Here is an 18429-nt window from a genome sequence, read left to right on the forward strand (position 1 = left end):
GTGTTTGGGAGCGAAAATCGAAGAGAACGATGGAGGAGTAATTGATGATAAAAGTAAAAATGAAAAACGAAGTTCCATAATGTTTTTATTATTTGTCTATATTCTGTGGTCCCTTGAAACGACATATTCTGTTATTTTTCAATTTTTAGCGCGGAGGATAATCAGCTCCCCTCGTGTACAATACACCTGGCTTCGTAATGACAATTAAATATGTACAAAAATATTATGACGATGCTAACGGGCGGGCACAGTGAATATAGTTGCAACTGAATGCTGGAAAAATATAATTTTTATTCTTTCAGTTTACCTGTCTCTCTTTCTACCTTGTGAATCCATTCTGTCTCTATCGGATTTCTTTCCCCAGAAATGTCGCGACAAAATTGACTACCATTAAACGAGAAATGTTCTGCTACCGTAACTCCGTCGCTCGAGCATCGCTCCAGATTTGTGTACAAATTCCTGGCTGGATATTAGACAAAGCCTTGTAAATGTATTCGGTAGCACTTACAGTGACGACCCACCCCAGCCTTTGTGAACAGAATATTTCTCTCGTGAATTATATATTTCCCACTAATTCCGAGAAGAAAACCTTTCGCTTATATTAATACAATATCTCGCGCTCTCGGTGCAACTTAACATTAAACAGTGCGCTAGTAAATAAATTCAAACTGACCGAAGTTACACGCATTTTACACAAATATATTTATACAGTTATCGTAGTAGTTAATAGTAATATTAGTGCGGTAGAGTTTGTCGTATATCGCCGCGGTAGCTGCACCGGTCTCGGTGAATTGAATGCTTCGCGAACGTAATATTATCCTAGATTAATTCGCCCTGTACTCTATTCCGTGTCTGTGATATTCTAACGACGAAACCTATCGTCACGACCGTTTGAATAATATTACAAGCGTTAGGCCACTAAAATCTACGCTATTATGCTTCTCTTTTCGTGTGAAGAAGGAGTTCCCTGGTTAATGAAAAATATATCGCTCGCCTTAAACTAAAAGAAGACACCACGCGTCTCGACTACTAGCTCGCACTACAGCAACCTCGTACAGATACGGTAGAAAACAAAGTTGTAATCAGAAGCATGTGGATTTCGTTGGACACTGATATTGCTGCAATACGTCTAAAACCTTAATCGACAAAGACAACGATAATCGGCTGATACAATTTTTTTTTTTTTAAATCTTTTCTCTTTTGAAGGTACTAACCACCACAGTACGCGATACAATTGCACACAGATATTTAATTAGAAGAACATTGCTGGTTAATATACATATGTACAATAGCGATAATACTGTTCAATTTCAAACGTCGAATTTAGCGTGTCGGAGTTTTTCGTTGGGATCTTTCGGAACGCAGGGACGCACCCTGGTGATTCATACGAATTGCGGGTTGCCTCCAGTGGCGGATTTAAGGGGAAAGGCCCAGGTGGCAAACGTACCGAGGGGCCCATTTTTTTCTGGGAAATGAAGGGGTGGTTTACTAATTATAAACTTTTTTTTTAAAAAAAAATAAATAACCGACTTCAAAGATGCGCTAAAAAGGATAAAATAATTTTTTTAAATCGGTGGCAAAGTAGAAACAAAATTAAATCATTTTATACAACTTTATCAATTATAGTCCATTAGCACACTAACGCTCGGGAATTAGAGCGCGCAAAAATTTAGTGGGACATCACGCGTCGAACTGATTTAAATTTCGTTTTCTTTTTTTGACACAGATTTTAAAAAAAATTATTTTATCCTTTTCAGCGCACCTTTGAAGTCGTTTTTTACTTTTTTTTTTAAAGATTATTATTTTATAATTTTTAGTGACCTTTGCTTGAAGGCGATTAAAAAACATTTACCAATTGGGGAACATACTCCGTATAACAACGAAAGAATCATCCAAATCGGTCCACGCGTTACAAAGTTATGCGCGAACGTACATTAAAACTGGAATTCTAGATAATTCTAGAGAATCTAAATAATAATAAAAAAAAATTAACATAGTACCACCGGCTCTTCACACTCTTTCAAATAAAAAAAACTCCCTTTGAAGTCGGTTAAAAACGAGCTAAGTGTACAGAAAAAAAAGTATAGGGGTTGGATAATAATTTAATGGCCGCCCATTAAATCCGCCACTGGTTGCTCCATAAGCGATGCGTAAAGAGCGTATATAAATCTTATCCAAAATATGATATCCTTCTATTTAACGTGCTCTCGAAAACTTCCGCAATCCTCCCTTCAGCGGTTCGCCGAATCAACTTCTCACCCTTATATCGTCAAACCGTCACGCGAGTTAGCGATTAGAAGAATATTACATATAAAAATATGGTGATATTAAATAGACCTCGACCGCATGATTCTGTAGCTGCCCAAATTGTCTCGATTATTAAACTTAAGTACGTCGACGATAAACATTTATTACGATCGGCGTTGGACTGCGAATGATCTCCTCAAAGAATAGTCTTCTCTAATCCTTTAACAGTTTAATAAATTCTCAAGTTCCGGTTAAAAAAATGTATACTTTTTTTATGCTCCGAAATATTTCCATTTATGATAAAAAAAGTGTAAAGAAAAAAATTCTGTACCCTTTTAATTTACTCGGCCCGTGCCTCCTTCGGGATAAACTGTTAAAGGTTTAAATAATCAGTGGCTGGAGGCTAGTGTCTAGGATGCAACCCCTGAGACACTCGTAGCAAATCTACACAATTTCATTTTTCTGGTTTCAGCTTGTCATTTAAAATATTTCACTCTTCTCTGCAGGATAAACGGTGCCTTAGCTGCTATAGTCCCATCGAAAATTTGGCTGCTCAACTCCCTGTTCCACGAGATTTGCAAATATACTGGGTAGAAGATACATAGTGAAGTCCTCGAGGCACATTCGAGTGGCACTCCTTGTGAGTGTAAGGGTGCGTTTATGCTCGTTACAAGTTTGTAAGGAGTATCCCTCACAACCCCAATCCTCTTTGCAGGACTCAGAACTGTGTACTGCAGTATCGAAACACTGTATTAACAGACTTTTTACTGACAAGGGAAAAAAATTCTGAAACTTTGTAAATATGTAAGGGGTTTCCTTCTGATTACAACGCAATTTTTGTTTGCTGCCGAAATTCACTCTAAGAGGGTGTAATTGACCCCTGAAAATCCGGATACAACTCGCCAACTGTACAATAATTTTTTTACCAAATGATAGATCTAATTAAAACAAGTAACTTTTATCTTGAAACTCTTTTTCTATCTCTTACAGTTCGCGAGTTATAACACAAACTCAGAAAATAGCCGAATTTTTGGGGGCCAATTACACCCCCTTACAGTGAATCTGGGCAGCAAACAAAAATTGCGCTGTAATCAGGAGGAAATTCCTTACATATTCACAAAGTTTCAGAATTTTTCGAATTTCCGGGCGCGGGATTTTCCCTTGTGAGTATTTATCTCTTCGCACCCAAAGAAACTGCCGCTTTCATGCTTCACTGGATTTACACGATCACTGTATCCATTCCACCCAGTCGTCCCATCTGGAAAACCTCTAACGTTATCATTCGCAGCGGCAATTCAACTCGACTGGACTTTGCTCAGTCAATTCTTCACCTAAACACACAAATGCAATATTTGTTCAGTTGTTCAATGCGATACCAGACGAATAGACGCGAGGGGAATCCCCCAAGCGATCCTTCCCACACGTAGGCATGAAACGATATTGAAATTACATACATTCTCCAGTTCTGTTCTTAGCGCCGTTCGCACGATTATTCGCAACTATTAAACGCCACGTTTTCTGCAGAGGGAACGTTACGCAATCCAACGCCGATCGCCGTAACTTCGCTTAGACACCCCAAGCGATTCATTCCAGTGACTACTCAGAGGGCAGTAAAATTATGATGAGAGCGCAGCATCTTTGCCGTAGAATGTTACATACTTAAACGTAATGCGACTCCAAATAGCCGACAGACGAACACCAGTGCATCGTTACCGGAAACAATTATTGTACGATAGTCACCCTTCGAAAATTGTGGTGGCATATTTTTGGCACGCGAAGGGTACATGTTTGATACAAGCTGCTGAGTTTCGTTTGATTTTAAACGATGCTTGTTACGTCGCACTATTTAGAGTATAGAGAATCGAAGCTCGTTTGCGTTCGTGGAAAGAAAATTTTCATCGGGCTATCGAGACGTTTAAAGGAAATTACGCAACACGCCGAAATGGATAATGCTATGCGTTGATGGTACAACGAACGTTTGCGAAAATAGATTAAGGATAAAAGTACAAAATATCGATAGCTATTTAAAAAGGTGTTTTTTCATTTTCATTTTTATAATTAAAAGCTATAAACGATGGTGTCATTTAATAGTACTATTTTACAACGCTTATGCAACCATCAGGTATATGTATGTATATAGTATACTTATCACAATATTTCATTCGCCGTACACCCTAGATAATCTTTCTTATTCTCTTTCGCTACTTATCGGTCCTTTCATATATATATATATTAACATACCACACTAATTAATAAATTGTTTCGAGCGGATGACGGTACAGTATATCCGCAACATCAGTTATGACAATAATGCATTTTCTTTGTGACAAACGCAACTGCTACTAACGTCATTTCTTCTCTTTAATCGAGTTTCTTCTTTTCACTCTGTTTTTTTATCCCCCGTCAGAAAATAGAAGCCCAGGATCTTCAAATATAGTTCTCGACTCTAAGTATATTCAAAGATATCCTAAAAATCTAATTCTTCTCTTGAGACATCGCTGCCCTTATAAAGTTTAACTCTGCGCCCTTATAACGATTGAGTAACCGCTGTTACAGTATTGAAAAAGTTATTTCAGAGAAAACATTTGACGCCTAATCGGTACACTCGCTTGCTACATCCTATGCGTGGCATAAACTGTGAACGGCTGGATTAGATTGTTCGTGAGAGAATCGGAGAATGAGAAAGTAATTTTGATCTGTCGATCCACGTTTGATCGTATTGAGTTGGAAAATGTCTCCCAGGTTGTACAGTTTTATTGAAATGACTTTTCTCAGTAAAACGATAGCATTGACAGAAGTCAGTGTCATCCTTTGTATTTAATATAAAGGGCGACGCGATTGAAGTTACCATCTCGATTAATACAGTTATTTCTTCAGAAAAGTCGATCGCATTAAAGTTGCATTTTTTTGAAAGAGATATACGATGGGCAGGGTTGAATCTTTCTAAGTAACGCTGCACTCGAGCTCTTGCTTTTTAAAATAGAAACTCGTATAAATAAACTAAATGAGATTTCATCACGTAGCGTAGGCAGTGATGCCTTTGGTGTTATTCTTTCTGCACAACGCAGCATGCTGATTATGGGAAACTGTGATGATTATATTCAGTACATATTTATACTATTCACAAAAAATCTTTCTATTTTGAGAAGCAACTGTCGAAACGACAGTGTAGAAAGTTTTCGTTTAGCCTGTGTTATATCCCTTTCGAAATTATGCAAAGTTCGACACTGACTTGACCGAAATTTCCTTAGAAATAATAATACTGATGTAGATCAAGGTGGGAATTTCAAGTGTTTTATCCTGTATATAGGAACCGGGTACCTCGAAAGCCAATGTATGATTTCATTTCAATTGGATAATATACTGCGAGCAATAAGATTATTCAATATGCTTTTCGCAAATAAATATTTCGAATGCTTGATTAAAGAGTCGAGTATTATGTAGATTACATAACGTTGTTCTTAGGTCCGATTTGAGTTATGTATCATAATGACTTTCGCCGCACCGTGTTCCATCCGTTTTCACGTCTTGGCACAAGCTTTGTCACAGATTCGTATGTTCTTATAAATATATCAATTCTTCTAACTCATTACTGATGTACTTTGCATGATAAAATATTACCTACTGTTCGTTATTACAAAGCATATAATTCTGGACCTATACGCCGAAGTAAGTTACTATAGGGGGTATAAGAAAATATCTCTCTTCGTACGTTGAAAAGGACATGCACATCAGCAATGCGAACTTTCCCCCAAATAGAGATTGTCCTGCATTTTATTATTTCTTTCGGATATATCTCGCGTACTTTCTAAGTTTCAGCTTTCCAGCGCTCGCACGTGTAACATTTAAATTAGGTACAGCGATTAAGATAAAATGAACGTTCGATACGTTAATAACGTGGGTGCAAGCGCGGTCGTTGTTGGTATAGAAAAATCGGAGCTCACTTATCGAAGTGTTCCCGTTAAGATGAAACGTAAAAGACATAAGTACTATCTGTTAGCAATTTAATCTTAACACGAGGACCTTATTAATACGCGTACCGTAGATGTAGCTGTAAAATCATAAACTACTAATGCATCCTTGTAGCCATAAATGTGTGATGATTTTCAAAAGAATAGCCTGTGTACAATAATTATTATTTTATAGTGAGAAACTATGACTTATGCCTCTTTCGTTAAATGCAAGGCAGCTCTGTCGAAGCAGACGATCGGTATGTGGAAGAAATCAATAATCTACGAAAGATTTTTTTCTCCATACATGAAATTATGCACCTGCAGTCATGAAGTCTATAAAATATAATCGATCGAACAACCTAGTCCAATTGGTATTATGTACAAGGGAAAGGAACAATTTGGTCAGGTGGTCGATTGGTAAGTCACTTGAAACGCACCTGATGAGCCCGAAATGACAAATGTCGTTTGGACTAAGCAGGATTCTCACTCTATTCCTCTTCACAAGGAACATAATTTTCATTACATTTAATCACCCTCAATTATCCTTACGAGCTTTCTTTTTACTCTTTCTCTGTGGCTTGGCTTCTGTCCAGATGTCTGGAATATTTAAAGAGAACGTATTCAAGTCTCTATTATCGAAATTCATAGTTATGCTACTATAAAACGAAGAGAATTAATTACCTCCTAGTTCATCGAACACAGGACCACCCTTTTCTTGTGTCTGCGTAACTTCAGAACTCTTTTCTTCGGCGTCATCAGAAACCTTTTCTATATTGTCTTTCTTCTTTTGTGCTTTCTGCTCTTGGACCTTATTATCTACCTTTGGCGGAGATGGAGTCAACGCAGGGGCACTTTCGCTTTCGGAAACCTTCTTGCCTTTCTTGGGTTTTGCACTCTTTTTCTCTTCCTTTTCAACTTTCTCGATCTTAAACAAAAATTTATATTAATTAGATTTATTCACCATATTACAGAGGGTGGCCAAATTATTATACTCAAAACATTTTCGTCAATTTTCAGGATTATTTTAAAATGGGTTTAATACGATTAAGAAATATCTTAAATTAACAACTAAAGGTTCTGAAAGGAGACTTTCTTAGCTTTCCAAAACACTCATGAAAATTTGTCTGCGATCGTGAGTTCGCAAGTTATAGGTGTTCAAAGTGAAAAGTACCTTTCTTACTTTGCCCTATAAGCTGTATCATAATGGATGAAAAAAATTGAGTCCTTGATTCAAAAACTAGAAACTTCAAGCGTTAAAATGCGTTTTTTAAATATTTTTTGCGACCATTTTTCGCAGAGATACGGCATCGCTTAAACTTACAAAATCTCAAACCTTTTTGTTTGAGTATAATAATTTGGCCACCCACTGTAGATTTGATATAACTTTATGCATTCACGAGATACCTTGAGAGGCTCTTCTTCCTTTTCCAGTTCTTTTTCCTCAGTTATCGCTTCTTCGTTGGAGTCGGGCACACAAATAACGTCTTTCTTATCCTTTTCCTGTAATTCCTTATTTTCTGTCTCCTTAGCAACTTTATCTTTAATCTCAATTTTCTCAGAGTCCCTTTGCTTGGCTACAGCTTCATTAATTAAATCAGCCTTCTTAACAGTTTTCTTGGCTTTCTTAGAAGGGGATTCCTCTTCTTTCTTCTTATTCTTCTTATCCTTCCTGGAATACGCTTGCTCCCAATCTCCTACATTTCAAAATACAGAATAAGCGCTGTCCAATTGTAGAACGTTTAGAGAATTTAATGAAAGCTTACCTTCATCGAAGTCTACAGGCTTTTCTTGGAACAAGTTCTTCAAGTTCTTCTTATTCTTCGCCTGTTCAACCTTATTTTCCTTGCCGACCTTCGCTGCGACTTGATCCTTGTCTTTCTTAACCGTAGACAGTTTATTATTTTCCTGCTTTCTTTCCTTCAGTTTTCCTTCGGTATCGTCCGCTTTAGTTGCACCCTTCTTCGAGGTTTCTACTTTTGTCGATACAGTTTTCTTGACGGGACTTGCTTTTTCAGTTGCGACTTGTCCGTTGGCAGATCTCTACGATACAAAAAATTACGTTCATTAGTCTTTCACTAATTTGTAATATCAACGTTATCCTAAACAATTTGTATTTCTCATAATTTAAACACAAAGTCATAAATTATAATAATCAGCTCTGTGATACCTGAAATTTAATAATTAGTATTCCATCAAAACAAGAGTCTGAGACAGAAATAAAAAGATTCTTTGATTGGCAATCTAAAATTAATGAAGATAATGCACCATTAATATACGATCGTAAACATTTTAAATCATAAATAACAGTAGACCCGATCAGATGAAGATAAAAGACTAATGCAGGAGGCAGTGGCGGATTTAACAGCGCGGCCGATGAGCAATTGCCACATGGGCCCCTGCACAGAAGGCCCCCCCCCCCAGGGCCCCATCCTTAAAAACAAATTATGATTATATCCAAAGCATATTTTTTCTGTACTATTACACTGAGCCTGTTTTCAGTAAACTACCGCTTTATTTTCCCGAAAAATCGGCCCCTGCTCAGAAGGCCCCCTAGGGCCCTGTCTTCAAAAAAAAATTATTTTATCCAAGCACTATATTCCTTTTCTATACTTTTCTGTACACTTACCCTCTTTTAGTAAACTACCTCCTCATTTTCCCGAAAAAATGGGCCCCTCAGAACGTTTACCACCTGGGCCTTTTTTTCTTAAATCCGCCACTGGTAGGAGGTGATACGAAGGGATTGAAATACTCGTTTAAAAGTAATATTGGTTTGTACCAAAAACACTTACAGCAAAGAACAATATAAAAGATTCATGTGTTAAATGTAGCAATTTCATACACTGAATCACGTTCGATCCTGACCCATATACATGTATTAATACGGGTCAGGGGATGTGCGAGTTAAACCGACCTGACCTGCACGCAGACTCTGAACTACGAACGCATGAACACCTGTGACGAGCGCGCAGTACGTGTCGCGTAAGGCGAGAAAATTGACAGGAAACTCGAGGAAAGATAGAAACGTTCCCTTTAAATAGTACACGCGCGACCGAATCGTGTTGTACGCATCGAGAGAAAAAACAAGTACAGAACGATTAACCCTGTTTAACTGGCCGCGCCAGCTGATTATCAGCCATGTGTGCGTGTACATTCATTGGCCCACGAATAAGCAACCATATGGAGGGTGGTCGGATACGCACGGATTGTCGTATCCACATTGTCAGTCGATTCGAGAGAAAAAAAGAGAAAGACGAGGATTTACTGTTCGAACCGCTCGGTTGTTGTGCATCGTGCTAACCTTTTCTTTGATCTTGCTACGTTTCTTGCTGGCAAATTTCCGGTCCACGTCGGAGCCCGCCGAGAGCTGTGCAAAAGGTGGTTGCTCGGCCTTCTTGAAGCCAAAGGCGAAAACGAGGATCGCGCACACGAGCACGATGCCCACGGGTAGCGCATATTGCGAGTGCTCGAGCAGCAGGCTGATGTCCATGGTAATAGAAGGGACGTGTCAACGTGTGCGGGACCGACGACGGAAATGAGGGACGGCAATGGAGTGACGGCGATAGCACATACGGCTATGTGCAACTCAACGGTGATCGGTGAGACTGGGTGAGACGGTGAGACCGGACGCTTGGCGCACACAATACAAGCCCGCTCCGAGCTGAAAACGTAGCGCCCCGACGGGAGGTCTACGAATTACTGGATGCCAGGCGGGCGCCGATCTCCGCTGACGCGGCTGTGACATGCCACTCAGCGAATCAAGCGAGCTCCCATTTTCCGCATTCGTGAATATTTATAAATAGATTCAGGCGATTTATTCGTGGACACCGAGACGCGTAAATATCACTAAATTGGCAAGAATCATTTTCTGGGAGGAAAAAGATAGTCTGCCACGTGGATATTTTCTTCTCCGCTATCGAAAGTAACGAACTTAATCACTTCGCCGTATCGATCTCGAGATCCACATTACAAGCGACTCTGGTTAAAGCTGTACGTTAAATGATCCGGAAAAATCTGATGACATGTACATGATTCTATCTTGTTTGAAGAAAGTTTCACGGGACTTATAAAATAAATCTTTTTATTAAAGACATCGTTGCTTACTAAGATAGTTAATAAATAATAGTAGAACCGCAGAGCCGTGTTAACTTTTTGCTGCTTTAGCGTATTGCACAACCATCGGCTTGTCTTTTAAAATATAACCGTTTGTCTCGTCGAGAGCTAACTGTGCTCGTTCCGTGTTCGGTAAGGTGATGAATGCTTGACCCTTCATTCTGCCTTCTTGCATAAGCCGTACGTCGTACCTGGAATTATAAAAGTTGTTAAATAATTACGTAGAAAACACTATCAGGCACCATCGCGTTACAAGTATTCGTTAAAAATTCTTACTCGAACTCCGTTTTTAATTCAGGTATCGCATATTTCCGATAGATGAAATGAAGATCCTTTTCGTCGACTTGTTTCGCAAGATTCTTTATGTATAAACGATTCGATGGTTTACCAGGATGATAATTCTTAAAAACTGGAAGCAGTCTTTGATCTGTAACATAAGTAAAAAAAATTTGATCCTTAAATTTCTATTGAACACATTTTTCCATTATTGTCTATGTAGTTCTAGAATACTAAGGGAACCGTCTGGTCTACAAATTGATTTTTTTTATTTCATTTCTCTTTTAACCGGACAGTCCCCTTAATGAAAATGAATTTTTACCATTAGCCGAAATCTTATTATCCGCCAATTCTTTGGACGTAATGGCTTCCTGCTGAGCAGATATCGCGCTTTCATCGTTTTCATCAGCTTTGGGATCCTTAGGAGGCGGAAATATTAAACCAAAACCACCATCCGTGGCACTCTCAGTCGCGGCAATATCTTCCCTATTTGAGGCATCCAATAACTTATCAACCGTCTTTAATTCAATCTTAAGATTCTTCGTTTCCGTACGTTGTATCGATTCGAACATATCTTCCGGCTTCACAACCTTCTGCGTAGAGCTCGAAGGCACAATTTGCTTGGCGGGATTAACGAATTTTGGAATCTTTAAGCGTTTCGTAGATTGCGGACGTTTCCTTTTCACGGGTATGATTTCTAAAGGCCGTGTGGAATCTTCCTCGTTGGACTCTATTTCGGACTCTTCTTCTTCCGACTCTTCTTCGTACGAATCTGTACCATATAACAGATTAAATACAGAAATGATATTCGAAGATGAAAGGAGGCTACGAGTTCTTCCTTTCGTTTGTCCCCAGTGGCGGATTCAGAGGGGAGGCGCGGGGGCGCTCCCTCAAGGGAAAAATACTTATTTTAATTTGCAAAATGCTTATTTTAACTTAGCAATATGAGAGAAAATATGATAAATTGATACCAAAAAAAAACACTTTTTCGTTTAGCAGGAAAATATTATCGGGAAAGGTCCCTGGTTTATTTCTCAGACCTACACCCCCTACCCTCCTCAAGAAAATTTTGGATTCACCCCTGCACCCCCCTCCTCCTGGAAATCCCAAATCCGCCCCTGTTTGTCCTGCAAATTACCTTTCCCAAATATATCCTTATATTTCTCCATGTTGTAGGCCTCCTTAAGCATTGGAAATTCTGTTTCTAGTTCTTCGAAAGGAGGCGGTAAATTCATCCTGTTCATTAAATGTAAAACCTGTAGAAAAACATGTATCAATTTTTATTACGTTTTTACGTTCATCGCGATAAATTGTAATCGATATACCTGCGTGTAAAAAGATGGCTCCTTTAATAATTGCACAGCTATTCTGATTAATGTACTTCTCGTCGGCGGCGCGTACTTATATCGGATATGTGGAGGCGGTGGTTGGGTGAAGACTTGATTCATGGTCCAGCTGTTCAACTTTTGTAAAAAAGCTTGAAAATTAGATTTATTCGCCGATTCTCTTTTGCTTTCTTCTTTCCCAACATTCTCACGATCGTCGTGCTCTGCGCTGTCCGCAGATATAGATTTCTTAGCGAATTCGACTGTTAAATATTGTCCCCTGACGTTCAATTGATGCAAACGTAATAAAGCTTCCGTGGCCGCGTGGCTGGATATAAACTTTGCGAAAGTTATAGTGTACTTCTTCGAAGGCCTTAGCGTTCGCGTTCTAACAGCTCCGTATTTCTGGAATAATTCATTGCGCCGATCGTCGGAAAGTTCGGGTGGTAAATGAAGAATTCTGAGAGTATCCGATGTCTGCAATAAAATGTTTACAGTTTAATACATTTGGAGGCTGCATTCTGAAATTTTATCTCAGATTCGAAAAATTGAAAACTATATTGTACACGAGAGAAACCGTTTACAGTTTAGGTTATAGGTTATATATTAAAAAATAATGTAGAACGAAAGAATAGGAAAACTTTCGTTTTTCTCCGCAATTTCTGAATAATATATACGCGAATATAGAAAATTACGCGTACCGTTTTAGATGACATTCTGAGTTGATATTCGAAATAATAACAATAATATCGAGATCATCGAACATCAACAGTGTTTAGAATTTTACTGTGAATAGTAAAAATAAGGTTGGCAAACATTGTGGGGTATTTTTAACTTAAATCGAAACGCCATCTTGCGAAAGCCTTTCGACAAATTTCCGCCACATTCAAACTTGCCTATTTTATGTATCCGAATTTTAATTGGACTACTTTGATTTAACTTTAAAACTAATAAAGAATGTGTTCAAACACGATTATTATATATATATATATATATAACATATAAATATGTATTTAAGAGATTCTTTGATTTGTAGTATGCTTAATACATAAGTCAGTAAGGTTTTCATGTCAGACACACATCAGAGTATGTATATAGTGGGAAAAAGATTTAATTCTCCCGAAACTGTTTGACGCCTCTTCCATTTATTATCAGACAAGCTTTTCCACTCTATTTTATACTCTGTTTTGGTTCATTCGTCGCCTACGTATGTATTACTGCGCCGATGCTGCCATGGAAACAGTTTACAGGGAACTACTTTCGGAAGTTCACTTGTCAATTTGATCCGCCGGATTTACCGGCAAGTTTGAAGATATTAACATCTGTATTTCACTCGCGTTATTTGCCTGCTTCGTGACAACCGAACTGGGAGGGTTTCGTTAGATCCGAGACAGCTGTTAGGATAGGATAAGTGGCTATTCTATTATTCGCTTCCTCCAAATTATCGATTGGCTTTCGCGGAACTGACCGCAAAGCGGAATACATCTGTTGCTCGTTGGGTCGCGGATATTCCCGTTTCTAAATGTAAGTGCACCATGGCAATTTAATTGAACGTTACATAATAAAAGCTTGCGCCGAGCTTCCCAGTTATATACCGCCCGGAGTAAAATTATTTTCTTTGCAATATTCATTTTGTTATAGTTACCATGCAGCGCCGAGCCGTATTGCGGGCAATGATATCAGTAATCAATAATCGAAATTAAAGATAAAGAAAATTCTTAAAGCTTCTAACGTATTATTGACTGTGTACTTAAATTGTTGCGCGTTCAGCGTAAATTGCAAATAAATTTCAACGAACGAGTAAACGTGCTTAAAGAGCATGCATCTTGCTTTTACTTGAGTGTGTATCATGGTCTTACTTGCCTTGCTTTTAAACGGATAAATTTCGACGTTAGTGAAACACTTTATATATATTTCTGTAATAGATGTGTAACTGTATATTAATAGTTCTAATTTTAATTCGTATGTAATGTGTGCTACATGTAATGTTATAATATTTATGGGAATTCTAAGCTGAAAAAGTTATATATGTGTGTAAAATATGTACAGGGTGAGGCACTTGAAATTTCCACCTTCAGATTACATAAATAAGAATCGCACGATTTCGAGGGAATAAATCGGGAAAAACAAAATTTTCCCAATTGTGAACTTCATTTTTTTTTAAGTTCCGAATGTAATTTTTGTCTCTTCACTTTCTTGATTTTTTGCAAACAATCAAAACAGCTATTCTGCTCCCTAGATTAAATTTATTAAATTAATAGATAGGGCAAAGCAGTTCTTTCAATTTCCTAGCACGCTCATCCGATCTGATTTGCTCTTGAGTTTCTGTCTGTGGGACTATTTAAAAGGAAAAAGTCTGCTGAAGTTCCTTCACCTAAAATGATTACGTCAGCAGTTAGGTGAAGTTCCTTCCTTAGAATCCTGTAATTCTTGTTTGGCCGATTTAATAAGGCATAACAATAAGAGGGTAGTTAGAAGTGTCTCAGCCTGTACATTATATAAATATGTTACACTTGTACCATGTATGTATTCAGGTTTAATCGGGATAGAGATCTCAGCAGAAACCGGCGCGGTGGTAGTAGCAGAGGCAACAGCAGAGGAAGCAGCGATAATATCCGTGGAAGCAATATGAATAGATTCGGCGGACCTGCTAGAATAACCAGTAACAATGGTCGCGGTGGTATGAAAGGCAAGCAGCCCGGAGGGGCGCTTAGGAAGGTCAACTGGGATATAAGATCGTTGGAGCCTCTGCGTAAAGATTTCTATATCGAACACCCTTCGGTTAAAACCAGGTGAAAGTCGTTCGAACTCTGCTCCGTACTAAATAACTGGAATTTAATATAACGTTTTGCATCAGATCGAAAGAGGAGGTATGCCAGTTCAGGGCGAACGCTGAGATCACTGTGAAAGGCGACGACGTACCTAATCCGATACAATACTTCGAAGAAGGGAATTTCCCGCCTTACGTATTGCAAGCGATACAGAAACAAGGCTACTCTCAGCCTACAGCGATTCAAGCACAAGGATGGCCTATTGCCCTCAGTGGCAAAGATCTAGTCGCTATCGCTCAAACTGGTTCCGGAAAGACACTTGGAGTGAGCTAGATCAAAGATATACTTACTAAAAAGGAATGCGTAGAAATTCTGCGGACGTTTCTTTAGTAGAATTTTATGGGAATTAATAGAAAGTACTATTTACTATTATTCTTATTTCAGTACGTGTTGCCAGCTATTGTGCATATTATACATCAACCGCGCCTTAGTAGCGGCGATGGTCCGATTGCTTTAATCTTAGCCCCTACGAGAGAGTTAGCCCAACAAATTCAGGAGGTAGCTAATTGCTTCGGCGAGTCAGCGGCTGTAAGAAATACTTGCATTTTTGGTGGCGCGCCTAAAGGGCCACAGGCCCATGATTTAGAACGAGGTATTGAGATATGTATAGCTACACCAGGCAGACTAATCGACTTCTTGGAGCGAGGGACAACAAATTTACGCAGGTATTACTATCACGGTCTTCCCTTAAGACTTTTATGCACGCTGTATCGAACGTACGATCTTCCAGATGTACTTACTTAGTACTAGACGAGGCCGACAGAATGCTGGACATGGGATTCGAACCCCAAATAAGGAAAATAATAGAACAAATTCGGCCTGATAGACAAGTTTTAATGTGGTCCGCTACATGGCCTAAGGAAGTTCGGGCTCTAGCAGAAGACTTTTTAACCGATTATACCCACCTTAACATTGGCTCTCTGACTTTGTCCGCCAATCATAACATTGTTCAGATTGTGGACGTGTGCCAGGAGTTCGAGAAAGACTTGAAGCTGTACAGATTGCTTCAAGAGATCGGAAACGAGAAGGAAAATAAGACAATCATCTTTGTTGAAACGAAACGTAAGGTAGATGATATTACGAGAAATATCAGACGGGATGGATGGCAAGCGTTGAGTATTCACGGTGATAAAAATCAACAAGAGAGAGATCACGTGTTGCAGGAGTTTAAAAGCGGAAGAGCTCCTATTCTAGTTGCGACCGACGTGGCTGCTAGAGGTTTAGGTATGTATTATTCTTCGTAATTCATAGTACTTATTTAGATATTGAGAGAATCGGATAAATCTGGGATTCGGCAACACTTATCGGATTAGCCAGTGATGCGTTATTAATAAGACCAGTGGACAGCTATGTATGTAGCAATGTGTGATACATTGAGAATTTTCTGTAGCAAAGCCCTGAGAATTCAAATGACAATAATTAGGCTACATTTTCAGTTTGCTTTTTGTATTTAACTATAGTACATGTTTCGAACAGGTTTGTATTTTTTTTATTTTTGTATTATTATTTAAATATGTAAGGTAAATTAGTGAAATGTAATAATGAGATTTATATGAAGGGTTCTAAAGAAATGCACACAAGCTACCACTAAGACTGTCTGCTTTTCTTTTTCAGAGGCACAGAGTACCCTAAGCGAACGCGGTGTACTGCCAGTATTGGGCAGACACAGTGAATGTTTTATTTTTCTTTGCTTCTATTCTATTGATAACTACATTCAAATTTTAATCTCAATGTGTTCTTTGAAAATCATGCTTTCGAATTTAAGAACTTTGCATAGTACTATGCTCAAGATCGCTCTTAACAAAAGATTAGAAAATTTAACGTGACATTTTAATTTTGCAGTTCATAAGAAATGTTATTTCTCAAAGATATTCGCAGAAAGATATTATTGTGTCTATTAATATTATTTGATCTGTGTGTTTAGCATTGTGCTGTATGTATTAAGTAATTTAGTTAACAGCTATTTGAAATTTCTAAATCATTTCATCTATTTTCACTTACCCATTTGCTGGTACGATATTTCACACATTATTCTTAAGTGTTTTCCGGTGCCTCTAGTTTTTAAAATTATTATCCGATATTTAAAACAATTAATGCATTCAGGCTTAAACCCTAAAATGCTGCCTTTATCCCAAAGCAGACACTTCCGCTGTGTCTGTCTAATCTCTAGGCCATCAATGCATTTCCATATGAAACCAACTGAATAGCCCCTACTTTAAAAGTAAACGGGGCTGTTCTCGCTGATTTTGCAATGGAATTTCCAAGCGAAAGGTGGGTGGTTTTCAAACCTGATATACAGACCGATTTTATTTTTAAGTAAAAATTTGGGAATTCCGCCTTGTCCCGATAAAAAAAAAGCTGTAAAGAAAAAAAGAACGAACTAAAAACCTTACGTAATGTAACCATTCAATATATTTAAAATTTGTCTTCGACTATTTATAGTTCTAGCACTCATACATACAACATTTTGTATAATTAATCCCACAAGTTTGAAGATCATTCTATAAGTTTGACGCAATCAACAAATACGGTGACGATTGCTACAAATTACAAATGATTTACCGTAAATGTCGGATGTACGTTCATTTCTTCTAAATATTTTGTCACAGATGTGGACGATGTCAAGTATGTGATAAATTTCGATTATCCGTCGTCGTCAGAGGACTATATACACAGGATTGGGCGTACCGGTCGGAGGAGGCAAACTGGAACTGCCTATGCATTTTTCACGAGCCATAACATGAAGCACGCTGGCGATTTAATAGAAGTGTTGAAAGAAGCGGGGCAGAACGTAAATCCTCGACTCACCGAAATGGCAGAACTGGCTAAATCGGGGAATTTCGGAGGTAGAGGTACGTTCTCGCGTTACTTTTATTTAGCACCGTTTAACATTTATATGCTTCCGTGCACAAGGTGGTAAACGATTCATGGGTAGCGATAGAAGTAACGGCAGAAGAGGAAACAATGATAGCAGAGGAAGAGGAGGTTCCTCGAGGGGAAGAGGCGGCGGCCGTGGTGGAACCTCTTACCAATTTCCTACAAGCTCTTACTCAAGTTCAGATTATAATAGCTATAATAATATGAAGCCAAGTAATTCCATTAATCAGAATACAGGGTATGGATACAGTACACAAAGAATATATGGACAGAATAATTTAGCACAAAGTTACGGGGGAGGAGATAATTACGGTAGTACTTACCAGTACAGAGGAACAACGTATTAAACATATATTTACAGTATTGGAAAAAATGGATCTCATTATAAAACAGTGTCAATAGTGATATATTTAGTTAAATTTGTGTTAAGAGGATAGAAAGTAATTAAAGTAATTAAAAGTGCGCAGAACTAAGTCAGAAACCAAAGAAGAAATGTTATTTCCTACGTACGGTGAAAAATATGTTAATGTAATAATGGTCGAAATAAAATTTGTTAAATACACATGTGTTTTTACAGACCTAAGTGCGAAACAGTGTCAAAAATGTGGGAAATATGCGAAAAATATTTTAAATCGATCGGCATACAAAATCGGCACTATTATGTTAAGGCTGGAACAGACACGTCGAGTAATTTAGCCGAGTCGCGAGTAACTCAGTAATTTACCATTGTTTTACTAAACTACTTGACTAAATTTTAGTGCTCACACACGAAAAAGTACTACATTACTCGCCACTCGACTAAATTACTCG

General features: G+C 38.2%; 3 protein-coding genes across 7 annotated transcripts; 1 reads left to right on the forward strand and 2 right to left on the reverse strand.

The window, feature by feature from the left end:
- Positions 1–4266: 4266 nt before the first annotated feature.
- LOC143375059 (uncharacterized) lies at positions 4267–9910 on the reverse strand. Its single transcript, XM_076823794.1, has 5 exons — positions 9499–9910; positions 7964–8240; positions 7605–7894; positions 6882–7125; positions 4267–6797 (listed from the first exon to the last, which is right to left on the reverse strand). The coding sequence occupies exons 1-5, from the start codon at positions 9685–9687 to the stop codon at positions 6736–6738; spliced, it is 1062 nt and encodes a 353-aa protein (XP_076679909.1). The 5' UTR covers positions 9688–9910; the 3' UTR covers positions 4267–6735.
- Positions 9911–10261: 351 nt separating this feature from the next.
- Positions 10262–12767, reverse strand: LOC143375055 (RNA-binding region-containing protein 3). Its single transcript, XM_076823781.1, has 6 exons — positions 12613–12767; positions 11912–12388; positions 11725–11842; positions 10909–11358; positions 10587–10737; positions 10262–10501 (listed from the first exon to the last, which is right to left on the reverse strand). Exons 1-6 carry the CDS (start codon positions 12625–12627, stop codon positions 10342–10344), a joined length of 1371 nt encoding a protein of 456 aa, XP_076679896.1. The 5' UTR covers positions 12628–12767; the 3' UTR covers positions 10262–10341.
- A 279-nt stretch (positions 12768–13046) lies between these two features.
- LOC143375052 (putative ATP-dependent RNA helicase DDX5) lies at positions 13047–18181 on the forward strand. 5 transcript variants are annotated; one of them, XM_076823776.1, is made up of 8 exons: positions 13065–13435; positions 13553–13801; positions 14446–14703; positions 14769–15006; positions 15127–15407; positions 15473–15966; positions 17352–17594; positions 17656–18181. In XM_076823776.1, the coding sequence occupies exons 3-8, from the start codon at positions 14540–14542 to the stop codon at positions 17964–17966; spliced, it is 1731 nt and encodes a 576-aa protein (XP_076679891.1). In that variant the 5' UTR covers positions 13065–13435; positions 13553–13801; positions 14446–14539; the 3' UTR covers positions 17967–18181. The 5 variants fall into 5 exon arrangements, 3 of the variants coding, with proteins under 3 accessions (XP_076679890.1, XP_076679891.1, XP_076679892.1); XM_076823777.1 differs by having other exon boundaries at positions 13553–13711; XR_013086795.1 differs by lacking the exons at positions 13553–13801; positions 17656–18181 and adding an exon at positions 16357–17013 and having other exon boundaries at positions 13047–13435; positions 17352–17478.
- The last annotated feature ends 248 nt before the right edge of the window (positions 18182–18429 follow it).

This window comes from Andrena cerasifolii, chromosome 12 (genome assembly GCF_050908995.1).
Source record: "Andrena cerasifolii isolate SP2316 chromosome 12, iyAndCera1_principal, whole genome shotgun sequence".
NCBI lineage: Eukaryota > Metazoa > Arthropoda > Insecta > Hymenoptera > Andrenidae > Andrena > Andrena cerasifolii.

Excerpts from the sequence above, each read along its gene's own strand:
- LOC143375052 (XM_076823775.1), top strand. Across the intron at positions 15,007-15,126 it reads GTTCCGGAAAGACACTTGGA|TACGTGTTGCCAGCTATTGT; the intron begins GTGAGCTAGATC and ends TTCTTATTTCAG. Across the intron at positions 15,408-15,472 it reads GGGACAACAAATTTACGCAG|ATGTACTTACTTAGTACTAG; the intron begins GTATTACTATCA and ends ACGATCTTCCAG.
- LOC143375059 (XM_076823794.1), bottom strand. The coding sequence starts at position 9,687 with ATGGACATCAGCCTGCTGCTCGAGCACTCGCAATATGCGCTACCCGTG. Across the intron at positions 8,241-9,498 it reads GTAGCAAGATCAAAGAAAAG|AGATCTGCCAACGGACAAGT; the intron begins GTTAGCACGATG and ends TTTGTATCGTAG. Across the intron at positions 7,126-7,604 it reads AGGAAGAAGAGCCTCTCAAG|ATCGAGAAAGTTGAAAAGGA; the intron begins GTATCTCGTGAA and ends TTTTTGTTTAAG.
- LOC143375055 (XM_076823781.1), bottom strand. Across the intron at positions 11,843-11,911 it reads AGCCATCTTTTTACACGCAG|GTTTTACATTTAATGAACAG; the intron begins GTATATCGATTA and ends GTTTTTCTACAG. Across the intron at positions 11,359-11,724 it reads TAAGGATATATTTGGGAAAG|ATTCGTACGAAGAAGAGTCG; the intron begins GTAATTTGCAGG and ends TATATGGTACAG.